The sequence below is a fragment of the Nanorana parkeri genome, unplaced genomic scaffold (assembly GCF_000935625.1).
Source record: "Nanorana parkeri isolate BGI_ZX_2015 unplaced genomic scaffold, ASM93562v1 scaffold2154, whole genome shotgun sequence".
Taxonomy (NCBI): domain Eukaryota; kingdom Metazoa; phylum Chordata; class Amphibia; order Anura; family Dicroglossidae; genus Nanorana; species Nanorana parkeri.
In genome coordinates, this window is record NW_017308422.1 from 120,423 (window position 1) to 133,777 (window position 13,355).

At 43.0% G+C, this 13,355-nt stretch overlaps 1 protein-coding gene across 1 annotated transcript in view; it reads left to right on the forward strand.

The window, feature by feature from the left end:
- The window catches only part of NMUR2 (neuromedin U receptor 2), a 32,863-nt gene that overhangs the window by 14,706 nt on the left and 4,802 nt on the right, over positions 1-13,355 (forward strand). The window contains exons 2-3 of the mRNA XM_018572873.1: positions 3,302-3,386; positions 8,628-8,753. Coding sequence (XP_018428375.1) covers positions 3,302-3,386; positions 8,628-8,753 — 211 coding nt within the window. The remainder of the gene's footprint in view (positions 1-3,301; positions 3,387-8,627; positions 8,754-13,355) is intronic.

A 13,355-nucleotide genomic window follows, 5' to 3' on the forward strand; every position in this document is an offset into this window, starting at 1 on the left:
ATGACAGGGGCAAACACAGAAATCAATGTAGACTAATCTCATGCATCTACTGAATCATACTGGTGTAACTGTTACTAAGCCCCTTAGCCGTCATAGCCATCCCAAAATAAATATCCTACAATAAACACGCTGCAGGGACATGCACAATGCACGACATAACAAGTAAGAACTGTATGACCAGAGACACTCAGAAGGTTATTCACTAAGCTGCCAAAGGCAGCCAAGTGAATAACCGAGCCAAAGTACCGAGCCATTAGGCTATTCACTTCAGCCCTGTACAGCTGATTTTGGCCGTACATCGGCTGAAATCATCCGTACATCGGTTGGTTTCGGCTCCATTTGGTTCAGCCGAACATGCTCAGCTCGGCTGAACTGAAGTGAAGAACATGCTCGACTCAGCCGATCCAACATCTGGATCGGCTGAGCGGAACCTCCGGTAAAAAAAAGGGGGCCCCCCTCCCAAACCAGGAAAGTTAGGAGGGACCCCCAGTTAAAAAATGTAAAAAGTGCATAGAGAAAAAAAGTGGGGTACCTTAAGATTCCAAAACCAGACCCTTAATCCGAGTAGCAGCCTGGAAGGGCAGGAAAGGAGGGGGAAGAGCGTGAGACCCTCGGCCCTTGGCACTGGGAGGGTTCTTTTCCAGGGTCCAATAAAGCGGGCACCCAGATGCTGCCCCCTTGTAAATTAGTAAGGGGTACCCCTACTTATTCATCAAATGGTTAAAATTAATTGTAACTAAAGAGTCCACACATCAAGAAAAAAAATCCTTTAATTGAAAGAAAATCAAGCCAAAATTGTGCGACAAGACCTGTAATTAAAAAAAAAAAACAGATCCACCAATGTAATTCAAGGGTCAATCATGACATCCGGTGTTGTCCACGACGACGACTCATCGAAATAGAAAAAACCTGACGCCCATACACGACGAACTCCCTCCGCAAAGTACCGTTCTGGCAGATACCGGCAAAATATAACCAAATGGGCGGAGCTAGCGGCGACCTCACCACTTATTGGACGAATTTCGTTGCAGAAAAATGACATTAGGAAAAAAACGCAGGACCCCCGCCGAAATAAAAACAGTCCCGCCGCAGGACGCCCGTCCGATCTCGAGGAAAACTAGCCGTAAATAAATTACATTCAGTCCGAATGTCAACAGATGGGCGGAGCGAGCCATGACCTCACGGCTTGCTCTGCCCATTTGACATCCTCAGCTGTCAAATGCTACATATTGCATGTATATATATGAAATGCTACTATGGTTAAAAGTTCAGAGTCAATAGTTTAGTGGTTAGCGTACAGGCTTGCCATTGTCAAGGTCGCAGATTCTAATCCAGGGCAGGGAGAATAATAGATAAAGTTTTTTTTTTCTTTGCTTTTGAATTGGCATTCTCCTAACATTCCTACCAGACCTAAAGGGTCTGGTGTGAATTGGGGGGGAACCTCAGGCTTTTTTTTTTTTTTTCATCTTCTGCAGACTGTAAAAAAAAAAAAGTAATTTTTTTTCCTAATGTCATTTTGCTGCAACGAAATTCGTCCTATAACGAATTTCGTCCATAATCCGAATCCGAAAAACGAAACTAAACTAAACTAATTTTTTTTTTGTTTCAAAACGAAACTAAAGTAAACTAATTTTTTTGTTTGTTTCAAAACGAAACGAAACTAAACTATTTTTTTTTCTTTGTTTCAAAACGAAACTAAACTAAACAAATTTTTTGCTGGTGCACATGTCTACTAATGACCATCAATTTCATATGCAGGTTGAAACACAGTCATTAACTGAAACAGAAACAACTGCGTAGGAGGCTTAAAACACATCTGCTGTTCCTCACACAGTGACGTTTGGGAAGATAGTTTCATGTCACAGGTCATACACCACAGCAAGACTGAGCACAGCAACAAAACACTAGGTAGTTATACTGCATCAGCAAGGTCTCTCCCAGGCAAACATTTAAAAGCAGACTGGTGTTTCAAGATGTGCTGTTTAAGCTCTTTTGAAGAAGCACAAAGAAACGGGCAATGTTGAGGACCGTAGACACAACCCACATGAAAACTTATTCAGCAGCTAAAATATACACCATGCTTACTTCCCTTTGACATTGGAAGATATCCAGCAGTGCCATCAGCATCTAACTGGTGGAAACCAGTGGGACCCAGGTACAGAAGTCTGGATAGAAGTGTTCTTCATGGAAGAATAAAGGCCAAAAAGCCATACCTCTGTCGTGGAAACAAGGCTAAGCGACTCAACTATGCACGAAAACATAAGAACTGGGGTGCTGAAAAATGGAGGCAGGTGCTCTGGACTGATGAGTCAAAATTTTAAATATTTGGTTGTAGCAGGAGGACGTTTGTTCGCCGAAAAAAATGGAGAGCAGTACAATAATGAATGTCTGCAGACAATGTGAAGCATGGTGGAGGTTCCCTGCAGGTCTAGGACTGCATTTCTGCAAATGGAGTTGGAGATTTGGTCAGGATCAATGGTGTCCTCTGCTGAGAAATACAAGCAGATACTTATCCATCGTGCAATACCATCAGAGAGGAGTGTGATTGGCCCCAAATTTATTCTGCAGCAGGACAACGACCCCAAACATACAACCAATGGCATTACAAACTATTTTCAAAGTAAAGAAGAGCAACGAGTCCTGAAAGTGATGGATTGGCCCCCACAAAGTCCTGATCTCAACATCATCAAAGCTATCTGGGATTACATGAAGAGACAGAAGGATTTGAGGCAGCCTACATCTACAAAAGATCTGTGGTTTGGAACAATCTACCAGCCGAGTTCCTTCAAAACCTGTGTGCAAGTGCACATAGAAGAATTGCCACTGTTTTGAAGGCAAAGGGTGGGAACGCCATTTGATTTGATTTGAATTTCTCTTCTGTTCATTTACTTTCCATTTTGATAATTGATAAAAATAAACTATTAACGCTTTTATTTCTGAAACCATTTTCTCACACCTGCCTAAAGTTTTTGCACAGTTATATATATATATATACATTGATGACTACAGATCTGCATTAATTTGTGTCTTTTACAGAAAATATGAAAATAGATTTTTTTTTCTTAAATTTTTCAGTGCAGACTGAAAATACACAGAAGGTGATGAGTAGTAGTAATTCTCACTCCCTGCTGGACTACAAGATCGATATATTGATAGTCTGCAACACAATATTCCTGTGCTCTAATATATACTTATCTTTGTCAAGCTAATGGCCACCTTCTCAACATGGTTGTGCTTTTGCATCTAATTTCAAAATGTTTCAGCTAATTTTTACACATTTTCATCTTGTGATCTTGTTTAGCTGAGAGGTGATCACTCGATGGACGTGGATAAAATGTCTGTGAATGGACAGAGACCATCTCGAAAGTCAATCACAAAGATGCTTTGTAAGTAAAATATAAAGTGTATGTACTGTGTATTGTAATATATGTGTGTATAATGGAGTTGTAGAAAAATAGATAAAATAATGTTTTTCCAAGGTAATTCTTGAGTGTCCATATTATACACAGTTCTCTTTCCTTTATGTTTTAAAGTGTGTATTGGATTTTATGAACTGTACAAAAGTTCCACAAGAATAAACTGATTGAAAGCACTCAATATTACTGAACATATGGTAAGAAAATCTTGTTAGGAAAAAATAGAGATTTAAAAAAATAAACAATCCATTCTATAAACTGAATACTATTAAGCATTAGGAAAACCGTTGAAATAATGGCTGACCAAAAGCTAAGCAGTAGTTGTTAAACAATGACAATAATTACATATTAGGGATGCACCAATACTGATAGCAGCATCGGTATCAGTCCCGATACTGAGTATTTGAGCAAGCATTCGGACTCACCCAAATGCTCCCGATGCCTATCCCAATAACCCAACTTCAGGTATCAGGAAGCCGGTCGGCGAGTCATTACACAGTGCCTGGCTTCCTAACTGGCCAGAAAGCCGGCTCCATGTTCCCTCGTCACCAGGGAGCATGGAGTTGGCTTCCCGACTAATCAGGAAGCTGGGCGCCGTGTAAAGTCTCACCGTCCAGCTTCCTGAATGGTCGCGAAGCTGGCCAATCAGGATCCAGGCGACGAGTCATTACCTGCCCGCCAGCTTCATGATTTGTCAGAAAGTCGGCCCCATGCTCCCTCGTCACCTGGTAATGAGGGAGCATGGAGACGGCTTCCCGGCTAATCAGGAAGCCGGGTGGCGAGTCATTACACACTGCCCGGCTTCCTTAACCACCTCCTGTCCATGGCCGTTCCTGAACGGCTTAACGGGAGCCTTATAGGAGTGGGGGGGGTGTCTTAAGACATCCTGCCCCTCCCCGCTAGTGCGCGGTGCCCAGCCCGCATACAAGTGGGGAAACTGTCAGCAATGTAAACAGCCAGCGATGGCTGTTTACATTCAAGCGATCGAGCGTCTCAAGAGATGCCCGATCGCTTGTAGTAGCTGCAGGTGTGCGCTCATAGTTCTCCTCAGGGTCACGGGAGTACATATACTGTATCCTCCTGAGACCCAAAACTCAGCAAATTGCTGAGAGCGCCGCAGCCTGGATGGCTTCCGACAATACCAAGATCTACCCCGCTGGCTGATTGACAGCGGGCTTTGGCTATCTAGAAGCAGAGCCAGCTGTGACCACCCCCTCCCCGTCTGTCCCTCCAGTCAGCGCTGGAGGATCAGAGAGGGGAGGGGGATATCCCTGCGCGGGGGAGAAGTGACCGACAGTCACCTCTCACTGCAGGGATCGTATCGGGAAGTGAGCGAGTGGGGGTATATTTTCACTCATTTCCCGATCAATAGATCTGGTGTGTGACAGTTTCAATGTCACACATAAGCTCTAACTATGGGGAGGAGTGTAATTCACACCAATAGTTCTCCTTTAAACAACATATACTTTATGTGCAAATAACAGCATCCTGGACAAGCTGGGAATCCCATCTTTTAATAGAAGATGTCCCAACACTGAGCAGTAGTAATTTATTGTGGGGGGATTAGGGATCTTCACCTTTGCCTAGGCGAATGTGCTGAAAGCTGGGGGTAAATGTTGAGTATTTAAAAAAAAAAATTTAAATGTTACCTCCAATGTTTTATCCTGCCATAGATATCACTTTACATTTTTACATATAGAAAAGCTGAAAAAAAGGGACATTGCATTTTCGTAAATTAAAATGATCAAATTTCTCTTATAACCAGCAGCTTTGGTCAAGAAAAATGTCAAAATAAAGCAATCTGGCAACTGTTGCCAGTTTGGTTTGGTAGAAAAAATATTTCTTCTTGATTTCATATATGTACTGTATAGTCATATCAATTCCATTGATTCAATTGTACCAATGCTATTGTAGCACCCCCCCTGACCCCCCAAAGGCCTGAGGTGGACCCCCAAAAGGTAGGGAGGGCTGACATTTCACTCTTAGGGGCAGATCCATAGCCAGTGAAGGGATGTGTGATTGACAAATTGGGCACCAGTCACTATAAGTGCCTTTTTTAGAAGCATTATTAAAAAAAACAGCATAACTGTTTTTTTTACAGTTAGACTCTAGACTGACCAATCCCTTCAGGCTTCCACAGTGCAGAAATACTTCAATAGGACAGTCTGACACTGTGCAGTAGAACAACTGCTGAATAGGGATATACATGAGTGCTTCCCTAAGAGAGACACCAGACTTGTTCCTAAGGTCCATCACAGCTCTTGGTACCTCCAACAGTCATAAGGCTTCTTTGGTTTTCCTCCTAGATAGTTCCAGGCCCCTCCTGTGGTCCACGTGGCCTCCTGCAGGCTTTAGGGCTAGTCCACATCTCCAACCTTGTGCATCCCACTCACACGCTAGGCCCAGGGTGGACTGAAGACTGAGCACATGGCAATCCCTAAGTATTTATGCACCTCCCCAGCATGCACCACCGGCCATGAAACTCCCAGTGATTGGCTGGTGAGGCATAGACACTCCTGATGTTCCCTTATTGGCTGCCCCACTCTGTAGCAGGGTCACATCCCACTAAGTAGATACAATCAATAGAAGAACACCTGGAATTACCCAGATAATATCAGACTACAAATCAGCTAGACAGTGCTAGCAACACTAATTTTTTGTAGCCACTCCACTGAAGGTGGAACGGGCTACACTATGCTTTAGCAGTTATAACTATACTGTATATACCAATTGTTATGAGAAAACTTCCAGCCTTTTTTAAAGAGAACCTGCCACTAGAACATTCATTTTAAAAACAATCTTTTCATGATATATATGCATTTTACATATTTTAGGCATGATATTTAACTGTAAAACCATCGTCTTGTAGATATCCAAAAGCCCTGAATGTCAGCAGACTCATCACTGCAAGCAAGCACAAACTATAAAAGAACTAGATATTTCTGTGCTTTTAACTGCAGGTTCACAGACTAACCATGCTAGCTAAATTGTAGGACACATTATTGTCCCAGTAAAAGCAACTGTTGCAGGTCACAGATTGCTTGTAATAACTTCAGTACAATCATAGATAAAAAATATTTTATCCTCATCTGACAGCACTGCGGTATCAGAAATATACCCTTGGTCTTGCAACCAGTCATTTATATTCTCTGGTTGACAGTGACATAAATCAAGGCACCAAATGGATATATCTAGAAAGTATGCAAAGATAAGCGCCAGGGTGAAGAAAATGGCTGTTTCAGATGAAAAAATACAGCAACTCACTGCAGCTGATGGTCTGAAAGCATATAAGAGGATGTACTAAATTAATTTAAAAGCCAAATTGAACTTTGAGTTAACATAGTTGCATAGTTACAAAGTAGGTTAGGTTGAACAAAGACATAGGTCCACCAGGTTCAACCTATATAGTGTATGTGTGTATAATGTAGATAGTTACATTGTAGGTGAGGTTGAATAAAGACATAAGCCCATCAGGTTTAAAATCAGCAAAATCCAGGTTCATTTAAACAAAAAGGTATGCAAAGTCTTAGTTTTTCTTTAAGCAGCAATAGACTGATTAGAAATCCTGTCCTTGGCCAACATTCTGCACCGAAGGACCTATGTTCACTGTGTGGAAGTAGTGGTCTTTCTGAAGGAGTCCAACAGGACCTCTGCTAAGTGAAACCTATAGATGTGCAATCAGCAAAACTCATGCTACCTGCAGATTGAAGAGCTCTTGCTCTGGCTGAGTAGGGAATGTGTCAGACATCTGCAGAGTAACCACTGCTTCCATACTTAGAGCAAGGGCCCTTCTCTGCAGCGTGCTGGTAGGGGACAGTCTTTTCTACCAGGCTGTGGCTGTTTTTTGAAAATTGAAAACTGGATCACCTTTTGTTTTTATGCATCTGGAAGGTGTTTAGCTGACTTAAACTGAAAGTGTATTTGGGTTTTAAAAAGCACTACTGACCCGGTGTATGAACACTTGAAAGAAAATTACCATCAGCAACCAATCAGGTTCAAGCTGTTGGTTCTCTAACTTGGTTTAGAAAATTAATACAAAAACTGAGTGGTTGCCTGGGACACTGGCATCACAAGGGGGGTGCGGAAGGTGCGGCTTGCACCAGGTGACACTATCAGAGGGGGTGACACCAAAATGACTCACACGGCAGTTAAGTGCTCATAAGACCTCACATGCGTGCGGGATGCCGTCCCGCTGGGTGACACCCGGTGCCCGCTTCGGGTTACATCCAGCCTGGGGTAACTCTGTCACTTTTCTTTCATCCAGTCCCTACTAATGAGGCTCCCTGTTCTGCCCCATAACTTTTCATCTATCTGAGAAATTTGGCAACAAATTAACAAGTGTTAGCTATAGTTCACTTCCATTATAAATCCACAATTTAGTATATTAAATGATATTAAACTCTCTCTCTCTCTCTCTCTCTCTCTCTCTCTCTCCCTCAGGGGCCAGCTCGATCTTCTGTACACAGAAGAAATCCTTGTAACTGATCTTGTTAGACAGCATGCAGCCACTGTCTTTGGTGTGCGTCACCTTCTAATGCGTTTCATGGATGGGCCCTCTTAATCAGATCTCTGAACCAGGATCAGCTACAGGATTTCTTCTGGTCTCTTCCCAGATGTTTTTATATGACAAAACAAGTTTGTAAAAGAATGTTTGTGAGTCTTTATTTTGTATTTAATAAAGGGTTATGCAGGTGTAACACAATGCTGGTGCACTTTCTATTTGTCCTCTAATGTTTTAGAAAGATTCACAGTCCGGAGGAAGCAGCAAAGCTGTAGAAACCGTGTATCATACTAATACCAATATTATACAACTTTCACTTTAGTGTATCTTAAAGTTTCCCTGAAGCAAGATTGTATCCTTTTTTTCCACTTGAACGCTGTCTGTTTGTATTTTCGATGTTCCATATGTGTAATAAGCACAGGAGGCTAATTGCAGAAAACGGTCTCTTTTAAGTATACATAAACTGCACATAAGCTCAAAGGCATTCACATTTCTAAGTGGCTAGCAGTATGAAGAAATGTGAATAATGAAAAAATTATATAGATATTTTTCTGAAGGTCAAGTGACTGCGTGTCTGCATTATCCTCCAGCTTCTTGTGGCCAGACATTAAGACTGCATTAATGCTGAATTCCAGACGCCATGAATTTAATGTTTGTAGACATTGTTATTAGTGTATCTCACGTACTAAACTTATCGTATGTTATTACAGTTGTCTTAGTGATGGTTTTTGCCATCTGTTGGGCCCCTTTTCACATTGACCGACTTTTCTTCAGCTTTGTGGGTGAGTGGACTGAGCCTCTAGCCAACGTCTTTAACCTCATGCATGTGGTTTCTGGTAAGTTGAATACGAATAAACTGAACTCTCTATAATAGTTGTGCAGATGTAACTTATGGGTTATTTGTAAGGTACATTATAATCAAGCATGAAATAATTACTTTTACATTGATTTAGCAGCTGCCATGTTTTCCAAATCCTTATGTTTTCCAGTATCCTGATTTTCTGAATACTCTTAAATAGTAGTCTAAAAAATATCTAAGGAAATATTCAGGGCCAGATGTAACAACAAAGAAAGGCCTATTTTATCCAATACAGAAAACCACTGGTTTTCCCCTTCTTACCACTGCATTGAAGCAAGAAGCTTCTCAAACTGATGTCAAACTGATAACACATTTATTGACTACCCAGATCTATAAACTCCAGATGGTCTGAGACCTCGCCGCTAATAAGGAATATATTACAAATATGATGTCAAACTGATGTAATATGATGTCAAACTGTAATATGATTACAAATATGATGTAATATGATGTCAAACTGATGCAATCAACACAGGCCCTTACTGCGCCATGTGCTTTTTTTAGGTAGCTGTCACAAAAGAGGCTTTTCCTCACAGACTGCAGACTTTTGCCTGGGGTTCACCCTTACCATGAACTCTGGTGCAGTATCCATGATCGTAACAATATTGTTAACAGAGCTTAAAAGGAGAACTATGAGGTGAGTGATTTTCATTCAACCTCATAGTTCGAGCCGAAGTGTGACAATGAACTGTCACACGTCAGCTCAATAGATCAGGAACACATACCGTCGCTCGCTCACTTCTCAATCATGTCCCTGCAGAGAGCCGTGACTGTCACTCACGGCTCCCTGCAGGGATTTCTCCCCTCCCCGCTCCGTTCCTCCAGCGCTGACTGGCGGAACAGACGGGGGAGGGGGAAGGTACAGCTGGCTCTGCCTCTAGATAGATCTAGATGTCAATCACGCAGCTGGGTGGACCTCGACAGTAATGTCGGGATCCGCCCCAGCTGCGGCGGTCTCAGTATACCGTGAGCCGTAGCTCGCGGTATACTGAGCTTTGGATCACGGGGGAATGCTAGTTTGTGTCCTCCTGTGAACCTTAGGAGAACTATGGGGAAAAACACTTACCCCATAGTTCTCATTTAAAGCTGAACTCCAAGTACAGTAAAATTAGCATTGATTATTTAGATTGCAGCTAAGGTGCCTTTTCTGGCTTGCAATGTCCCCACATCTGGTGGCACAGACCAGTCATCTCTGCTGCCTATGAGCAGGGTGACCTGTACCCTTAGTGTCGTCTCCCTGCAGTTCTAGCAAGGGAATTGTGATGTCATCAGGCAGATACCATGGATGGGAGCTGCTGCAGGACATACCAACTATGTCCTCTCTGGATCCTACTCCGCATATCTCAGCCTCTCTGATGCTTTCTATATATTTCCCCAGCAACCTCTGAGCATGTGGATCTCTCTTCCCAACAGTTGTAGAATCACTTCAGGCAAAAAACTATTCTGGTTCAAGGAAGTAAAGAAAAAATATGGAGATCCTAAGCGGGGGGAGTGAGGTGGGGCATTTATTTTAGCTGCGGCCTTGATTGAGCTTTAACAGAGATTTATGGCCAAACCTTTTCTGGCTGTAGTTCTCTTTAGGGTCACAGGAGGATATTTACTAATGTCCTCCTGTGACCCAAAACTCTGCATATAGTGGCCTATTGCCTGCTATATGCTGACAACGCAAACTGCACGGCAGCTGGGAAAGATCCCGACAATATTGTTGGGATCCACCCCGCTGCCTGATTGACAGCTGGCAGTGCCTCTCCAGAGCTAGAGTCAGCTGTGCCCTCCACCATTTGTCCATAGAGGTCAGTGCTGGAGGAACCGAGAAGGGAGCGGGGAATCCCTGCAGGAAAGTCACCCCTCTCTGCAGAGAGAAGATCATGAACTGAGCGATCAGCGGTATGTGATCTCTCAGTTCTCGATTAATAGAGCTGACATGTGACAGCTGCAGTGTCACACGTTGGCTCTAACTATGGGGATGACTATATTTCACTCATCCCATAGTGTTTCTTTAAGTTAACTTTTTAGGAAAAAGAGACAGACAAATCTCTGAGGAACATGATGCACTTGATGGGCCTTGTGACCTTTCTGATTCCAGGTACACCCTTCCAAAACTTGTTCGACCCCTGATTATCAAATGTTGAAAAAAAGATTCTATGTCATAAGATATAACTATCTCCATTCATCCTGCAGTATGGTGTGAAATTACTTTTCCTGGCAATGTATATCCTAAAAATCTAAACAAGCGACCTTGTATCCTGAAAGGTCAGAATAGGTGTAATATGTGTGCTTGTTCCTGGGGATAAGTTGCCTATCAGGGACTGCAAGTGTTCCGTGACGTTTTAAATAAGCCTCCTCAAACCTCAAAAAACTGTAGGCACTCAGCCATTGCTGGAGTGCGAGCATGTAGACAGGACAGTCATAAATATTTTCTTCCATGGATCAGAAGCATGAATATAATCTCTTTCACAGACAGCTCTACAATTTCCTGTTATCTCAACACACAGGGAGGGGCCAGATCTCCTCTGGCCCTACACTGAACTGTCAGGATTTTGCTTTGCTCAGAAACGAAATTCTTGTTTGTTTCAGCTATTTATCTAAAAGCAAGGCTGGATATGATAGCAGGATATGGTCCATATACCCATCGCACTCGATAAACGTTAAGTGGCGGCAACCACTGTCGACGGATGACTACCGTCTCAATGTACAAATAGAAATATAGACACCGGCACTCCAATGGTAAATCAAATATGTCTATTTATTGATGTACATGCAGCATAGCAAAGTACACTCTGTACGACATTTCGGGGTCTCCAAGGATCCCCTGCATCAGGATGCATCACTGGTTCTGCCTGATGAAGGGGATCCTGTGAGACCCCAAAACGTTGCACTGTGTGTACTTTGCTATGCTGCATGTACGTCATTAAATAGATGTATTTGATTTGCCATTGGGGTGCCGGTGTCCATATTTCTACTTGGTTATGATAGCAGACGACTTGAGCAGAAAGCTTTGGGTTAGAGGCCACGGACTCTGAACAGCAACGTTTTAAAGAAAAAAACATTCTTCAAATAACCTCCACCAATGCAAGTAGATCAATGTGCTTCCTGAAAACAAGCAGAGACCCTCAAAATGGTTTACCAAAATGGTTTATACTTGTCATCGCTGCAATCTGGTATAGGAATGTTCTTGTTTCTTGCAGACATTTTCATATATTCTTCATCAAGGCTCTATTCTCCATTGATAGATATAAAGCAGGGGTCTCAAACTCAATTCCCTCGAGGGCCACTCGACAAACTTTTTTCTCCCAAAGCGAATACCGTCGCTCGCTCACTTCTCTACCCTGCCCCTGCAGAGCTCCCTGTAGGGATCCCCCCTCCGATCCTCCAGCGCTGACTGGAACAACGAACGGGGGAGGGGGCGGGTACAGCTGGCTCTGCCTCTAGATAGGCAGAGGCAGCTGTCACTCACGCAGCTGGGGGGATCTCGACAGTAATGTCAGGATCCGTCCCGGCAGCGACGGTCTCGGTATACCACGAGCTGTAGCTCCCGGTATACTGAGCGTTGGGTCATGGGAGGACACTAGTTTATGTCCTCCCGTGACCCTGAGGAGAACTATGGGGAAAAGCACTTACCCCATAGTTCTCCTTTAAAATAAAATGTAACTATATGCGATAGGGTACTACGCACCCCACTACACACAATAAGGCCCCATTCATATTTGTAGGTTTTAGTGCAATTAGGGATTCCTGCGTCAGAAACTTGCGTTTTCCTGCAGCAGGAATCCCTAATCTGATACACGCGGCCGCTGTCACCCATTCAAGTTAATGATCAGATGACAGCAGTTGCATGTAAATGCCTGCACACCGCATGTAATGATATGTGATATTATTACATGCAGTTAGAAAACACTCTCCCTGGATACACAATCATTGCGTCCAGTGAGAGTGATTGATTCCTAACCGAATGTAATAATATCACATATCATTACATGCGGTGTGCAGGAGTTTATATGCAACTTCTGTCACCTGATCATTAACTTGAATATGTGACAGCTGCCGCTTTTATACGCCAGATTAGGGATTTCTGATGCAGGAATCCATAATTGCACCTAAAGATACAGGTGTGAATGGAGCCTAATACACCTTCTCCCCCCCCATGCCCCCCCCCCCTTTACATAAAAAAAACAACCTATCCCTGCACATAAAATAATACACCCCCCATACACATATGGTACGCGGTCGGTGACCGTGTACCAGACTTGTGAGCGGGCTGCGGGCCACATAGTACCGGCTGGTACTTTGAGACCACTGATCTAAAGACTTCATCTCTCTTCCTGAACCCTTATTGTGACTATATTCACTTGGCATTACCATCAATTTACTAGGTAACAGAGACCTCTCGTTTAACAGGAAACTGTTACAGGTTGTTGTACATCCCCAATGCCTATAGTTTCACTTTGGCTCACCGATTACATCCTTTTAGGTCATTATTTGACCATAGTTACAGTTTTTTTTTTTTAATGCAGTATATGGTGTTAGTGTCCTTATAACACCTACAGTAAGAAGACACCTACATTAGATTCACCCCCCC